General features: G+C 32.4%; 1 protein-coding gene across 1 annotated transcript; it reads left to right on the top strand.

The window, feature by feature from the left end:
* The first annotated feature begins 10,098 nt into the window (after positions 1 to 10,098).
* Positions 10,099 to 16,620, top strand: LOC143613038 (calcium-dependent protein kinase 20-like). Its single transcript, XM_077086865.1, has 7 exons — positions 10,099 to 10,925; positions 13,085 to 13,228; positions 13,338 to 13,490; positions 14,520 to 14,635; positions 14,702 to 14,869; positions 15,550 to 15,774; positions 16,531 to 16,620. The coding sequence occupies exons 1-7, from the start codon at positions 10,139 to 10,141 to the stop codon at positions 16,618 to 16,620; spliced, it is 1,683 nt and encodes a 560-aa protein (XP_076942980.1). The 5' UTR covers positions 10,099 to 10,138.
* The last annotated feature ends 324 nt before the right edge of the window (positions 16,621 to 16,944 follow it).

Here is a 16,944-nt window from a genome sequence, read left to right as displayed (position 1 = left end):
GTTTCTATAATATTAGTTATCTGCTTTCATTTCAAGACATGTAAGTTGTAACTTATCAACATAAGACCCGTCATATATTCCAATTTCCGGTTCTTTAGTAAAGCCCATTAGCCCAAACATCATGTTTAAAGACCCAAATCGGTTCCAAGTCGGTCGGTTTTAGCGGATAAGACTCGTTTGATCACCCCTAGCTAATACGTAGGACACAATCTCTTTTCCGTGGAAGTTCAAGATAAATAAATAAAAAACGATTTACACTTCTACATTAAAAAAAGTGTCCAGCTATACACGCATCGTCTAACATCTAATCCCATACCGTGCAGATTGACCAAACAACTGTTCTAACCAATAAATTTCAAAGTTTGACCCCTTTATGGCCATAATGACCGTCCCTTCAAACGGTTGATGGTCATTCTGACAAATATTTTATATTTTACAAAGGTTGATTTTTTTTATTAAAACGATCGTTTGAGTGTTTTGTGAACGATCGGTTATATGAAATCAAAATAGGGATGGCGTAGCTATAGCATAACCAAATAACTGACTGAGCAAAAAGACAATATTTAATCTCTTAACTCCCATAAAAGTATTAAAAGAGAAGATGAATTAACAACTATAATACATATCGGTTTTTATTTATTTATTTTACTAGCTTTAGAGCCCATGTAACATACGAGATGATCTAAATAATAAATTTACAAATAAAGCAATACATAATGTTTGTGGATAATGTATTACATCTATGCTTGTATCATTATATATAAATTGATTTTATTTATATGACAAAATAATTTTTTCCAAAAAAAATGAACTTAATAAAAAAAATAATGTACGTTGAAAAACATACCCAAGAACACTCCATCTATTGTAAATTTCATTCTCAGTGTCATATATTTATAATTGAAATAATTTTAGTTATGAAACAATTTTGGAGAGTACTTCTCATATAATAATAGTTTTGAGCTACATCATGAAAAACATTTTGATAAGTTTGATGGGGCTTATCGACCTTACCATAATAACAACAAAAAAATAATAATAACATGTTAACCCGTTCAATTTTGTGAATGTTTTGTTTCACTTGAGCTTAATTTTGTATGACATGCTTCATATACAACATTCTGATCACTACTCAAGGAAAAGTCAACGCTGACATAAATGTTTCAAATTTGATAAAAGTTAGAAGTATTGATAGGCCTTGAGGTGGTATGTCAGAAGTGTTTGTCATTTTTTCTTAAATTTTAATAGTCATGAAAAAATACTCAATGTGCAAAATCCTGAATCTTTTGACTATTTCCAAAAATGCTCTTAAAAATAAATTTGATAAAAGTTTGAGCTAACTTTCAGTTGTTTTACATTTTTAAATCAAAACTTTAAACCCGTAACAAGTTTGACAATAAATTTATTTGCATTCTCAAATTTTTAAAAATATTCAGATTACCCATTTTTTACCCGTAACAAATTTGATCCAAATGTAGTTAATTTGTACCAAACGATCTATTTACCAACTTTTAACCCGTACCAATTAAATTTAAGTTCCACGAAAAAACCGAAACAATCCTTAATAAAAAAAATCAATAAACTAAATATGATAAACTTTATTATATTTGAAATTGATTGGTATATACTATCCTTACAATTTAACACATATATATTTAGTTTGCTAAATTAACCAAAAAATAAATGGATAAATTTAAATCATATATTTATAATTTATAAATTTATATGACAATGTATAAAAAACAACATAGAAATAGATTTATTTTTAAAAAATGATAACTTTTAAACATATATTTATAATTTAATGATTAAAAATATTACTTAGTAAATGAAAGCATATTAGAGGTTCTTCTTTTTTTTCTTTTTTTTTTTACAATTTTAAACAATATACATAGTATAATATGTTAATAGTAGCATTTAAAATTATATTCTTTTCAATATTTAACAAACACGGTTTGTTGTTGATTTTTGAATTTCACAAAGTATGTTATGAAATATTAACTAACAATGTAAAGTAGTATAATATGTCAATATTTATTTTATAAAAGTGTATAGATATAATATAAATAGAGATTAAAGAAAAATGAATAATTTAATCATGTTATAGATATAATATATTATGTTATAGATATAATATATATGAAGCGTAAAAGAAAGATGAATAATTATTGGTCTATGACATATATTAGTTTTGTTGGGAAAAAATTGTGAGGATTAACCACAAAGCGACACGTGTCCACAATTATTTTACTTTATTAGAATAGGTAGATAGGTAGATTTATTTATTTGTTTTATTTTTTAATTTTGTTTTCTGCTAATTCAGTATATAACATATAATAATAAAAAAAATAAGAAAGCACATGATTTTGCAAAGTTGCACCGATACTCTCGGATACAGTGTTTGAGATATAATGAAAGTTAAAAGGAGACAAAAGTAGAAATTGAAACTTCAAGTTTAAAGTCACCAGTCATCAGCTTTCAGCTACAGCTACCAGCTAGTTTTGTCAAACATACCTTATAACTAGCGTTTTAGAAAAAAAAACTAGAAGCTTTTACATTGAATTTACAAATTTGGTACTTCAACTTTCATTAACTTTTGTTAATTTATATAATAGTTACATATTTTACCTTTATTCAAAACCAACTACCCCAATGACTCTTTAAAAGACCATAACTTTTTCATACATTAATATTTTTTAAACAAATTACATCATAAAAAATAAAATTTTATTTTCTTTAATTTGAGTATGATATTGTTATACATTTTTAACTTTAAAAAATTAGTATACTACGTGATTACCGGTATTGGCAACAAGTCGAGTCAGACGAGCTCTGTAACATCTCGGATTTTTCGTATTTGTTTAAACCGATTCGAGAATGTAATTCGGATCTTTTGAACTGATTAAAACTTGTATTTAACTTGGTTTAACTTATTTTATAATTCCATAACTTTCAATCATGCCAAATACTCCTTAGAAACCTTTAAAATCGCTTAAAATGACTAAAAATTGCATTTTTGGGAGCTATAGGGACTAATTTTGTCAATTCTTTCCTATTTTCGATTAAATTAACGAAACTTAAACTTCAAGAAATGTTATAACTGGTCCAATTTTGTTTTCTTGGTGTCCAAGCCAAATTTTTTGTTAGTTATTGTACTAGATTTTCTCATTAAATAGCTTATTTTGTTTCCTAATTTGTTTTTAGCATCCAAATCGCTTATTTTTGGCATAAATCGAGTAAATTAAGATTCAAGAAAAGGATTATAACTAAAATACAAGTCCATATTTATAAATTACTGATCATACATGAAATCTACAACTTATTTCATTGATTTGGTCATTAATATCGTATTTAGTTACTTAAACGAGTAAATCTTCAAAATATGGTTCGCTTTTGATATTCTTATATAAACAAGACTCCTAATCTCTGCCACAAACTTTACCTAAATCCTAAGAAACATTCTCAGCCGTCACCCCTCTCTATGTCTCATAAAATCCTTCGGGTTTTTGCATTATTGTTGAAGATACAAGCCTGTTCGTTTGACTTTGCTTACGTGTGGACCTTTGACTCATCGTTTCTGTTGATTCTTTCACTTTCCGGGTAAGTTGTAAATATAGAAATCATTTATATATATTCCCTAGTCAATAACCTTCAATCATTTCGGTGTTTGAAGGGTGTTGACTGGTCAATTCGTTTAAAACTCGTTAAAGGTCGAAATAGTCAACTAGTTTGCCTTAACGTTTTCTCATACTTCTGGTCGGATTCAACGTTCGGTCCAGAAGACTTTTATTCTTGTAACGAAATTTGAAGGCTACTGTCCAAAACCCGACTTCCGACTCGCTGTTCGGATTCTGGTCAGTACCAGCTCGCTTAAATCTTAAAACAAACATAACTTGAATTCTAAACGTCCATTTGGATTGATTCCAGCGGCAACGAGTTCGTTTTTATTTATATTATTATATCCTAAAATATCAGATTCTGAATTGTTTATATCGTTTGACATATAGTGGACGACTCGATTATTCATTAACTCGCTTTATTGCGTTTATATTCGTTTGTCATTTATCTAAGGTGAGTTTATCATTACCCTATTTTACCAAATTTTCTAAATGTTTTGGGGACATATGCGTACCTATTCGTATTTCATACTATATATATCAAACAAATGCATACGTGTAATTGTGAGTGACTTAATCAAATATACGTGTTACATGCTTACTTGTGTTAATATTCATTCATTCGCATATTGTGTTAATATTCATTCATTCGTATATTTGGAGAGGTCCATCATACTCCCATGTATTGGGTTCTCATGCTATTGACCAACGCCCGATTCGCTTGGCAACGGTCTACATATTTGTTTATGGTTTGATTATATTTACCGCTTTTATCGCGTTATGCTTATTTATATTGACATGCAAAACTGGTGATATTCTCACTCAACTTTATGTTGCCAAACTCCATTTTCTACGCATATGCAGGTTGCTTGTATTGAAGATTGAAGTTTGGATACGTAGACAAGACCTTAGGATATAATCAAGATAATCATTATTTGAGCTTATATTCATGTATTTAAATTGCTTGTTGTAATTGAATAATGTGTGTATACTTTGAATAAAATAATTAATTAGATATTGTCACTTTTATATTATGATAGTATCCTCGAGTTGTGAGCAATCGGATCACACCCCGGCATTTCCGCCTTAGGTTGGGGTGTGACAAGCTTGGGTCATGTGACAGACCAAAGTAGAGTCGGAACGAGTCGATACAAAAGGGTTAATTTAGTTCGGTTCATGTCGGTTCGGTTTTGAGTCGAAAGGGGCCAGGTCAGAACATGTTTCAGATTAAAACGGTGCGGGGTCGGAAAGGGTTCAGATCAAAATAGGTCGGTGTAAAAAATTATCTATTTGAAATTACTGTATATTTCAGCTTTGTTTCTTTATTTTCGCCATCGGTTACACGCTTACTGCCTTTGCACGAAGTGGGCGTCTGCGTTCGGGTTATGTGTGCACTATTATCAAGTGAATCACGTACTGACACTGATTATGCGGTTGATGTCAGGTTGCGCGCGTACACCGCCGCACCGCGCGGGCACCCAATTATTTTATTAAAAGCTCCAGCTACTCTCCCAAACACCTAAATATATCTAAAAAGCTACAGCTGACTAGGGGGTGAGCAGGAAACTGAATTAACCGAACCGAAACCGATTTAACCGAAAAAACCAAGCTGAAAAAAATGAACCGAAGCATTAACCGACGGTTTATTTTTTGTTTTTTTTTTGAAAAACCAAATTTTCGGTTTCGGTTCGGTTTTCCATTTTTAAAAAACCGAAAAAAACTGAACCGAACCGATATGTGTTTTTACTTAAATATTAATACAATTATATGTGTTTTTTAGATGTTAGGACCGGAAACAAAACACCAAAGGATCTACTGTTGATGGTGATGAGGATTATGAAGATGGTGAGGATTGGGAGTAAACTTTGAAGATGAAGAATGAAGATTGGAACTAAACTTTTAGTGTTTTTTGATTAAGTATTTTGTTGAATTTTAAACTCTAGTACACTCGCAAGTTCGTATTCGTTTGGTTCCACGTAACAAATGCCTATTTTTGTTTTTTTGGATCTAATATGCTTTTTCATTTTTTGGAACTTTTTTGCAATGCATACACACAAAAAAAAACGATTATAACCGAACCGAAACTGAAAAAAACCGAAAAATCAAAAACCAAAAAACCAAAAAACTGAAAACCGAACTGTTGGTGTATTTGAAAAACCGACTTTTTGGTTTCGGTTTCACCTAAAAACCGAACCGAACCGTACTCAGCCCTACAGCTAATAGCTACTAGCTTTCAGCTAACAACCAACAACTAGTTTTGCCAAACATACCCTAAAAATCATACATACTTACAAGTGAAAAGTAACAAGCACATTCACGGTTTTCTACCAATGCTAGGATTTCAAACACCCAAAAAAATGCTTTTGTATGTAATAATGCTTGAGGGATATAATGAAAGTTGGAAGGAGAGTAAAGTAATACATGTACCGTAATTAAAGTAAAAATTACAAATGCATCATACGGTTTAAATTTTCTAATTAAGTTTTGTTATTTTTTTTATGGAACAACGCCTTTGTTGTGTGTTAAGCCACTACACTTTCTAGATATGAAGAGCATTATTATTTTATCATGGCCAGGCTATGTTGTCTTAACCGGACCTACACTGACTTTCAGTGTTTGGCTTGGGCGTTCTCCCAGAAAAGCATACCGTCAGCTGACACTTGACAATCGTTATGTCGCCACAAGAGCATAACTCTCTGATGTAACAAATGACGAGACGAAAACTGTTAAGATATAGGACACACACAAACATGAATAATATTGCCAGAGAAAAATAAACGAAGATAAGCATGAGAGATTTACGTGGTTCGGTGTAGACTGGCATATGTCCACGGGCTGCAACAAGGGTATTTTATTATCACTGCTGCCTCAATCGTGAGGAATTACAAGTACAACGATTACAATACATAGAGACTAGTCTATGGCTTTTAGCTTAGGGAACAAGAAAACATAAATGTGCCATAATAAACAAATATAAGGCCGGCCCAAAACCTCCCATGTCTTCTATCTTCATTAAACCCAAATCATTAGTCTTCAAGTAAACCGAGCCCAAGCCTTCAAAAACCCAACAAAAACACGGGTGGGCTCGAAATCCGAACTGACAACCTTTGCACAAGTTCTAGCTCAAATCTTTCATTAATAATATCCATTCAAAGTGACACAAGTAAAAATCCAACTTGGGTTTTTATTAAATACATCTTACTCTTATAAGTTATAACGATAATTATATAGTACACTTTTAAGTGAGTATAAGAGAAGGAAATATCAATTTCAAATATACAATAACTAGGTTTTATCTCCCGTATTATGGGGGTTGTTTTACATTTTCGTTTTTTAATATTTATTTTTTGGATTTTAATTTTCTTTATTGTAAAAAAGTTAATAATATAATTAGAGTTTGATGATAAAAGGGTTTCACAAATAAACGATATGCTAAACCCGTTTAAACGTTATCTAGATTTGGTGACCTGTGACCCGCTTATTTTTTTTACGATAATTGTTTCTTAATTATAAATAATATATATATTTTTTAAAAAATCGGGTATTAATTTTTATTATATTTCTACTTTATAGGAATTTCGTATCAAATATTTGGTAAGATTACTTTTTAATTTAATGAGATGTTATAACCTATTTAAGAGCTATCTGGTTTTGATGGGACCCGTACCCTTGAATTCGGATCAAATGCATGAGAAGCCCCTATTTACAAATAAAGCAATCTACCAGCTTGAGAGAATTTAGGGAACAACCAGAAAGCTTTTAAAAATTTCGTTTATATATATATATATATATATATATATATATATATATATATTATAGATATCCGTATTTATAAGGTTGAAGTTATGGGCGTGCATGAAAACCAAAAAAAACAATTCCAAACCTAAAAAACCAACCGAACCAAAAACCGACAGTTTGATTTTATGTTTTAAATAAAAGCCAATAAAAACCGCAAATACCGAACCGAACTCAGATTTTCATTTTCTTTTAATTTTAAAGTTTAAATCATTTATGAAAATGTATTAAACATGTAACTCAAAAATTTTAACTTGAACGCAAAATAATCATTTACTTACTAATCAACAAATAATTTAAGCTCAAATTCATTTTTTGGATGTTTTTTATTTCAACACAAAAGTTTCAACTTCAAACATTAAACAAAAAATAAAAATTAAAAACCAAACTGAGCCGAACCCAACCCTAAAAACCGACATCAAATGGTTTTAAAAATCTTTAAATTAAAACCGACCCAAACCAAGAATTTTTTTTTTCAAAATAGTAAGTTAAAGAATGGTAAAATGGTTTCTAGGAGAAAGAAAGAGTTGTAATGGTTTCTCAGAGATTCGCCATTTGAAATGGCGGATCTCAGATTATATATAGGGCATGTCAGTTTGTGTCGGGCGAGGTGGACAATTATCCGGCGTTCCACCATTTAAAATGACGGATGTGGTACTTTTATTGTGTGTTCCGCCATTTCAAATGACGGATGTCACTTTTTCTGATCCATCAAACAACATCTGCCATTTGAAATGGCAAGTGCCTTCTTGACCTCCTTCATTTCAAATGACAAATGTGAACAATACATTTACTATCACTAGATTTGACCTTTGATGATTGACAAATCAATGTCATTTTTTTTATATTTAATAATATATGTTTTTTACTTTTATTTTTTAAAAAAGACAATAATAATAAAATAATATATTTAATTATTAAAAAATAATTTGTATTATCATAAGGAATAATCTGTTTTTGTTTTTATTTTTATTTTCTAATTATTAATAGTTAATTAGTATTACTAAAAAGCTAATAATTAGTATTATTAATTAAAATTAAAAGGCTAATAAATATAAAAATCAAGTTACTTTTGTTTTATTAGCTTTTTAATGTAATTAATTAGTGTTTTACCCGTTGTGTTGCGTCAGGACATGTTAGTAAAATCTGGGCAACGGTAAACCCAAACGTTGGCGGTCCCAAGTGTTAAGGCGTTTGGTTTCGATTACGTGCATTATTGTATCGGAAGTAAAACAAAAAAGATTATAAAAGTTGAGGTGGACCAATAGGGTGGTGTTAATCAGTAAAACTCGATCATTGGTAAAGACCGTTGTCGATCTCCGGTGTTTAGGTGGTCAGTCTATGCGAATTTGGTCGGTTTTTGTCATGTTTATTACGATGCCGGAACTAAAACAAAATCAACATTCGGTTGGATTTCATTACATTTGTTACTGAATTGAAACTAAAACAAAACGCGTTGAGTTTACACGAATTCGGTCAGTTTCTATCACGATTGTGATAACACCGGAATTAAAACAAAAAATAAAAAATAAGTCGGCATTCAGTCAGTTTTCGCTACGTACCGGAGCTACAACAAAATAAAAAGAACTAATTAAAAAAAATATCACCAATAAGGTGCCGCGAAGGGGCCCAATCGAGGCTTGTGGCACAAAAATTTCTAATTATTATATTCGCGGGCTTGGCGACACCAAAGTTCTAAATTATATATATATATATAATATTATTATTATTATTATTAATTATTAGCTTTTTAATAATACTAATTAATTTTTAATAATTAAAATATAAAAGTAAAATAAATAAAAACAAAAACAGATTATTCCTTATGATAATAAAAATTATTTTTTAATAATTAACTATATTATTTTATAATTATTGTCTTTTTAAAAAATAAAAGTAAAAAACATATATTAATAAATATAAAAAGAAAGATGACATTGACTTGTCAATCATCGAAGGTCAAATCCAGTGGTAGTACATGTACTGTTCACATCTGCTATTTGAAATGACGGATGTCAAGAAGACACTTGCCATTTCAAATGGCAGATGTCGTTTGGCGGATCAGAAAAAGTGACATCCGCCATTTGAAATTGCGGAACACACAATAAAAGTACAACATCCATCATTTCAAATGGCGAAACACCAGATAATTGTCCACCTCATCCGACACAAACTGACATGCCCTATATATGATCTGAGATCCGCCATTTCAAATATCGGATCTCCTGAAAACCATTACAACTCTTTCTCTCTTCTAAAAACCATTTTATCATTCTTTAACTTCCTATTTTGAAAAAAAAAATCCCCAAACCAACCATTTCTCTCTCCTAAAAACCTTTGATTCAAATAACTGAGTTAACTCGTCCGTTTTCCCAACCTCCGAGTCATTTCCCACCATTTTCTCCTCCTGTTTCCAATCTATCGTTTCACAACCTCCTTCATCATCATCATCCTCACCGAATTAATTAGGGTTTCTTTCTATTCACCTGCAAATTAACAATTAATCACACGTACAATTAATTACTTCACACCTTCCAATATTAATAATCCCGGCCATATCTCCAAAACCATACATTCAACCCCATTGTATTCCTATGTCAATTTCACCTCTCACATCATTCACATCATCATTACATCATATTTCACGTGCATGATTCCATCACACCTTCACATTCACGTTGCAAATGCGATCTGGACATCCAAATCCGATACTTTTCGGGTTTTGAATGGGTAACAAGAGCTCCGCTCCCAATTCGGGACGTAATAATAATAATAATCATACTTCTAATTCTAATGGCTTCTTTCAATCCGTTACCGCCGTCGTCTGGACCAGACGCCCGCCCGAACCCGCGGATGAATCCACCAAGGGAAATAAACACAATGCCGTTGATCACAAGCTGGACGAGTCGAGTTCTAAAGCATCCAAGGTGCCACGGAGTGTTCCAGCCGAGGTGAAACACAGGCCGCCTGCCGGTTTTAAACGTGTGCAAAGCATGGGACTTAAGGACTCGGTGTTGCAACGGAAAACCGAGAATTTGAAGGATGTGTATAGTTTGGGGAAGAAGCTAGGGCAAGGGCAATTCGGGACGACGTTCTTGTGTACGGAGAAGGAGACGGGGAAGGAGTTTGCGTGCAAATCGATAGCGAAGAGGAAGCTGACGACGAAGGATGACGTGGAGGATGTTAGGAGGGAGATTCAGATAATGCATCATTTAGCGGGACATCCGAATGTGATATCGATTGTGGGAGCGTATGAAGATGCCGTTGCGGTTCATGTGGTTATGGAGCTTTGTGGAGGTGGTGAGTTGTTTGATAGGATTATTCAAAGAGGGCATTATACCGAGAAGAAGGCGGCTGAGCTTGCGAGAGTGATAGTTGGAGTTGTCGAAGCGTGTCACTCGTTGGGGGTTATGCATAGAGACTTGAAGCCGGAGAATTTTTTGTTTAATAATGAGCAGGAAGAAGCGCCTCTTAAGACTATTGATTTTGGGCTTTCTATGTTCTTCAAGCCAGGTATGATTGATTATAAGTTACAATTATGTGTTTATGGTGATTTAAATAACATGTGAAATGACATAGAAATGTTGATTAGTTATGTTAAGAATGGGAGAATTAGCATATAAGAAACTAATTGGAAGGTGGACATGTGAAATGGTATAAAAATGATTTGAATGCTTTAAAGAACATGTGAAATGATGGGACAATGTTGATTATAGATGTTTGTAGCAAATGCCCTAGTAAAGAGAAGAAGTTTACTTATTGTTAGTAATTGTATGCGTTGATTAGTTATGACAAGAATGCGATATGTAGCATATAAGCAGCTAGTTTGATGGTGGACATGTGAAATGATATAACAATGTTGATTATAGATGAATGATAATGATAATAAGATGTCATTATTTGTGTTAAGAATGGGAGAATTAGCATATAAGTAGTTAATCTGAAGGTGGATATGTGAAAATATGGAATGACATAACAATGTTTTGAATACTTTTAAAGAACATGTGAAGTGATGGGATAATGCTGATTATAGATGATTGTAAGAAATGCCCTAGAAAAGAGAATAACTTAACATGTGATTGTAATAATATGTGTAGATCAGGTATGGTAAGAATGAGATAATTAACATATAAGTAGCCAGTTTGAAGGTGGACATGTGAAAGAACTTGTGAAATGATATTATCAGGCAGTTATATCCTAGTTATATATATGTTATATGTACGGGTGGCCATCTTGACCCAAACCATTTCAAATGGGTCAATTTGGGTTGTTTTAAAAATCATACGGGTTGGTTTGGGTCATAGATTTTAATAAGATGGGTCACTTAAAATTCCACTTTCTTATTTTCGGGTCGAAATGGGTCGACAAATTTAAAGAAATGGGTCCATTTGGGTTAGTGTCTTAAGGAAATGTGACAAGCTCGGGTTGAAACGGGTTTTGGATTGGAACGAGTTCGGTTTAGGTTTCGAGCCGACATGAGCTTTCGCACTGGACGGGTTGGGTTTCGGTATCCTTTGTTTCTTTTTGGTCGGTTTCGGAGCACTGGACGGGTTGGGTTTCGGTTTCTTTTGTTTGTTTTTGTTCGGTTTCGGATTCGTTATCGGCTTTTTGTTTCGTTGTTGTCTGTTTTTTTAGTTGCCTTTCTGTTCTGTTTCAGTTTTTAGTTTCGTATAGATCGGATTTTTCGGTTTTGATTAATTCGGTTCGTTTTTGGTTTATGTTGCGTTTTCGTCGTCTTTCGGTTTCAGTTCATTTCTCAGTTTTTTTTTAAGAACGAGGACAACGGCGCAAACGTTTTAGTGTTTTTACATTTTTCGTTTTTGATTTATATTTCGATTTATGATTTTTTTATTAATTCTTTTGGAATAAAAACCCCTCCCAAAAAATTCAAACAATTCAATAAAAAAAAATCATAACTCAAAATATAAATTCAAACACGAAAAATATAAAAAAACTAAAACATTTGCGCCTTTACCCTCGTTCTTAAAAAAAAAAACCAATCCGACCCGTTTTGACCCGTTCTGACCTTGACCCATTCCTACCCGGACCCATCTGACCCAAACCTTTTGACCCTAACCAGTTCTGACCCGAACCAAAACAACCCTTTTTTTAGTTGACTCATTCTGACCATAACCCGTTTCGACCCTAACCCATTCCGACCCATGACCCGTTCCGACCCAACCCAACCCAACCCATTTGCCACCCCTAGTTATATGGTTTACCGATTAGTCATTCTTTTGTACTTCAGGCTTCTATCTCCCTGTATATAGGAGACCTTAATTTGCTTGTGATATTGAAATACTAATGGAAATGCACAAAAGAATACACACCTTACCTTCTCTCCAACACATATAACAATGATTTGAATTCCTTTAAAGGACATGTGAAATGATATAACAATGTAGATTATAGATGATTGTAAAAATTCCCTAGAAAATAGAACTTTACTTATCCTTAGTAATAATATGTGTGAAATGAGACAATTAGCATTTAAGTAGCTACTTTGAAGGCTGACATGTGAAATGAGACATTAATGATTTGGATTCTTTCGAAGAACATGTGAAATGATATAACAATGATTCGAATGCTTTTAAAGAATATTTGAAATTACATAACAATGATTTGAATGCTTTTAAAGAACAAATGAAATGATGCTAGAGTGCTTATTACAGGTGAGATGTTCACTGATATGGTCGGTAGCCCTTATTACGTGGCACCCGAGGTTCTAAGGAAATTCTACAGCCAAGAATGTGATATATGGAGTGCGGGTGTAATAATATACATTTTACTCTGCGGAGTCCCACCGTTCTGGGATGGTGGGAATTCTATCATTTCTGCTTCATTGTTTTTGTAGTTTCTTAATTAATATGATATGATCTTAACGTTTCATTTGCTTCTATGTTATTAAATCATGACTCGAGTCAGAAACGGAGCAAGGAATATTTGAGCAGGTGTTGAAGGGTAATCTTGACTTTGCATCAGAACCATGGCCAAGCATATCAGAAAGTGCAAAAGATTTGGTAAGAAAAATGCTTGTAAGAGATCCCAAAAGGAGGCTGACTGCACCTGAAGTTCTTCGTGAGTATAAATCCTATTTTATGATAGTAATAGTAATATTAATCTTCACTATCATACTTCTTCTATTATTACAATAAATTACAACCATAGTTGTAAAAATCCCGCTTAGGTGCTGATTAATCCCCGATTAATCGCTAGTTGGTACCCCAAGGACTAGTCGCCGATTAATTGCTATTTTATCAAAATCGGTCAAAATTCAAAATTTATATGCATATTTGAAAAATTACATATGATATCCAATTCGAGTAAACGCTAGTTTCTACCCCTACAACCCGAGTAGCGCCTAGCAATTTCTACAACACTGGGTACGGAATTAGAATAGACACATATCAGTCCCAATATGAAATGCTAAGAATAATATAACCAAGACCCCTGAATCTAATATAGTTCTATCTCCAGGCACTTTTCAAGTTTGAAACTAAAACTGAAGTCACTCTAAACTTGATACAGCAAAATATGGATTAAATTTAGAAAAATAAATAAATAAATAAACAAGTGGGTAACAAAAATAATTCATAAACTATTCCTGAACCTTGATAAGGGGTTGGTAGTGGGCCAAATTGATAGGACAGGTTGGGTGGTGGGTCAAATTGATAGGAGCAATATCTTGATAAGGGGCTGAATTAGTGAACCAAGAAGTTGAAGGTTGTTTTGGTTCACATATGAAAGTTTTTTTATTGATATAAACCAAGGAAAAGAAAATAGATAAGTCTTGATTTTCTTGTTTAAGTGCTAGTAGGAGATAATTGTTAAGAGTTAGAAATAATGGTTAGGGATTTGTATATTATTTTGAGTTTGATTTAGAGTTAGGATAGGTTTGGGTCATATACTAGCATAAATAGAGGATTAAGGAGTCTGGTTTTCGTTCCTAATAAATAATAGTGACACGAGTCGTATGCTTGTGTTCAAATATTGTCTGTTTATTGTTCAAGTCTGTAGCATTTTTCATCTAAGATACATATAATTTATCTCTCTTTTTATTTATTTATTTTTTTTACTGAAAATGCTCTTTTGTTACCGTCATTGTAGGTCACCCTTGGGTTCAAGCTGATGGTGTGGCTCCAGACAAGCCTCTTGATCCCGCTGTTCTTTCTCGTTTGAAACAGTTCTCCGCGATGAATAAAATTAAAAAGATAGCCATCAGAGTGAGTTTTATTTTTCTAAATCATGTAATGTATTATGATTTTCAACACCCTGCTGTCTGATTTCAGGTTATTGCTGAGAATCTGTCTGAAGAGGAAATTGCTGGACTTAAAAATATGTTTAAAATGATAGATACTGATGGAAGTGGTCAAATCACATTAGAAGAGCTAAAAAAAGGATTAGAGAAAGTTGGTGCCAACTTAAAAGATTCAGAAATTACTCATCTAATGGAAGCGGTAATTTTTTTAGTTAATTACAATATAAAAAAGTAAAAAGACTTCTAAAGATTATACACTAGTGAAGGCTTGTAAATGAACCGAACAGACACATACGAGGCATGTTCATGTTTGTTGATTAAGAAAATCAACTTGTTCGTGTTCGTTTATTAATAGTATAGACGAACGGTTAACGAACGTGATTGAAAACAATCATAACTAATCATATGTTAACGGGCATAATAGTACGTAGCTGAGCGAACACCAACTGAAAGTGAGAGTAAACATCAATATGTTGTGCCTAAAAATTTTAATGGGTGATATTATAAATAAGTAAATTAAATTGTAATTGCCCTAAGAAGTTTAAACGAGCATATAAACGCACTAAACGAACAAAATGTAAACACACATAAACTGACAAACGTAAATTAACAAACGGACATAAACAACTGTTCATGAGCCTAAGTGAACAAACATTACATGTAAGCGTTTCGTTCATTAACTAAAGGAAGAAAAAGTTTTGCTCATGTTCGTTCATTTATTAATAAACGAACTTCTCGTCAAACGGTTCAATGAACGTTCAGTTCATTTACAGGCCTATATGTTACACTTGATTCTTTTCAATCATATTATCACTTTTAAAACACACATCCTTATAAATACTATGCTTACGTTATTTTTTTGAATTACTAATTATTCAGGCAGATATTGACAACAGTGGTACTATAGATTATGGAGAATTTGTTGCAGCAATGCTTCACGTAAATAAAATTAGTCAAGAAGATCATATGTATGCTGCCTTTTCATATTTTGACAAAGATGGCAGTGGTTACATCACTGCAGACGAACTCCAATCCGCTTTTGACAAATTCGGTTTGGGTGAACTACATCTCGATGAACTCATGCAGGACATTGATAAAGACAATGTACGTTTTTCCCTCTCTGATCACATCATTTTCAAACATCTTTTGGCCTATTATTCTTGAATTTTACAAACCATATATTAGAGGTGTGCAGGAAACAAAAAATAAAAAAATAAAAACGACCCGTAATCAAAAAACCCAAACCTAAATAGTTGAACCCAAGCAAAAGCCGGCAGCTTGGTTTTTGGTTTCATAAAAACAAACTTTTGGTCCGGTTTCGGTTTTGCATGTAACTAAAACTGAAAGACTGAACCAAACCGAATTTATGGATTTTCAATTTTTATTTTGAATTTTATGTACTTTACAAAAATTTAATAAATAGTGTAACACAAATATTTTAGCTCAAATGCATAATAAAGTGTTGTTAAGAAAATGTACCATTATTAATAATTAATTATTGGTTAACAAAAAGATTTAAGCCTAAAGTTTAAGTCCATATTAATTATTTTAGGCCAGTTTTTTTTCCAACAAAAAACTTCCAAGCCCAAATCGCAAAACCGAAAAGGTTTCCAATGCTCAATAACCATTTTTTTTGGTTTTCGGTTCGGTTTGTGCCCAAAATCGTCCCAAACCAATCTTTGCACACCCCTAATACATTCATTTCGAGTCACTTTCAACTCGTTCCATTTCTAGCTAGTTTTTTAAAATTTACCAATTTGACTGGTTAGAGATAAAATGTAGCCCAAATCAACCCATTTAAGTTAAACGGGTCAAATAGTACAGTTCTCTTACAAGCTTTTTTTCTCTATATGGTTTCAGGACGGGCGGATAGATTATGGTGAATTCGTGGATATGATGCAAGATGGCGAATTTGGGAGGAACCTAAGCCTTCGGTTAAAGGTAGAATAGTAATTTTTTATTTTTCATATATTTTTTCCTCTTATAATTGATTTTTTTGAATTTATTCATATATTCAAAAAGTTAGTAATCTTTTTTTTTTTCTTTCAAACTTTTTTGTTTTCATTATAGATGTCTTTAGTGTTGGTAATGTACAATGAAATTTGACTTCAGTGTATGTCATTTCATTTTAATCAAACCAGTCTGTCTGTCTTATTTTGTTTCTTATTGATTAATCGATCGAAAGTGCGGATATCACTTTTGAAACGCGTGTTTATCAGAAGAAGACGTATTATAATCGCAAACATGTATCGTGATGGTTGGTACACACACTTG

Source organism: Bidens hawaiensis, unplaced genomic scaffold, assembly GCF_021521415.1.
Source record: "Bidens hawaiensis isolate Kalapana, Puna unplaced genomic scaffold, B.hawaiensis_p1.1 tig00036452_1, whole genome shotgun sequence".
Lineage (NCBI taxonomy): Eukaryota > Viridiplantae > Streptophyta > Magnoliopsida > Asterales > Asteraceae > Bidens > Bidens hawaiensis.
This window is presented reverse-complemented; position numbering and strand designations above follow the sequence as displayed.

Excerpts from the sequence above, each read along its gene's own strand:
- LOC143613038 (XM_077086865.1), top strand. The coding sequence starts at position 10,139 with ATGGGTAACAAGAGCTCCGCTCCCAATTCGGGACGTAATAATAATAAT. Across the intron at positions 13,229-13,337 it reads AGTCCCACCGTTCTGGGATG|AAACGGAGCAAGGAATATTT; the intron begins GTGGGAATTCTA and ends GACTCGAGTCAG. Across the intron at positions 14,870-15,549 it reads TTACTCATCTAATGGAAGCG|GCAGATATTGACAACAGTGG; the intron begins GTAATTTTTTTA and ends CTAATTATTCAG.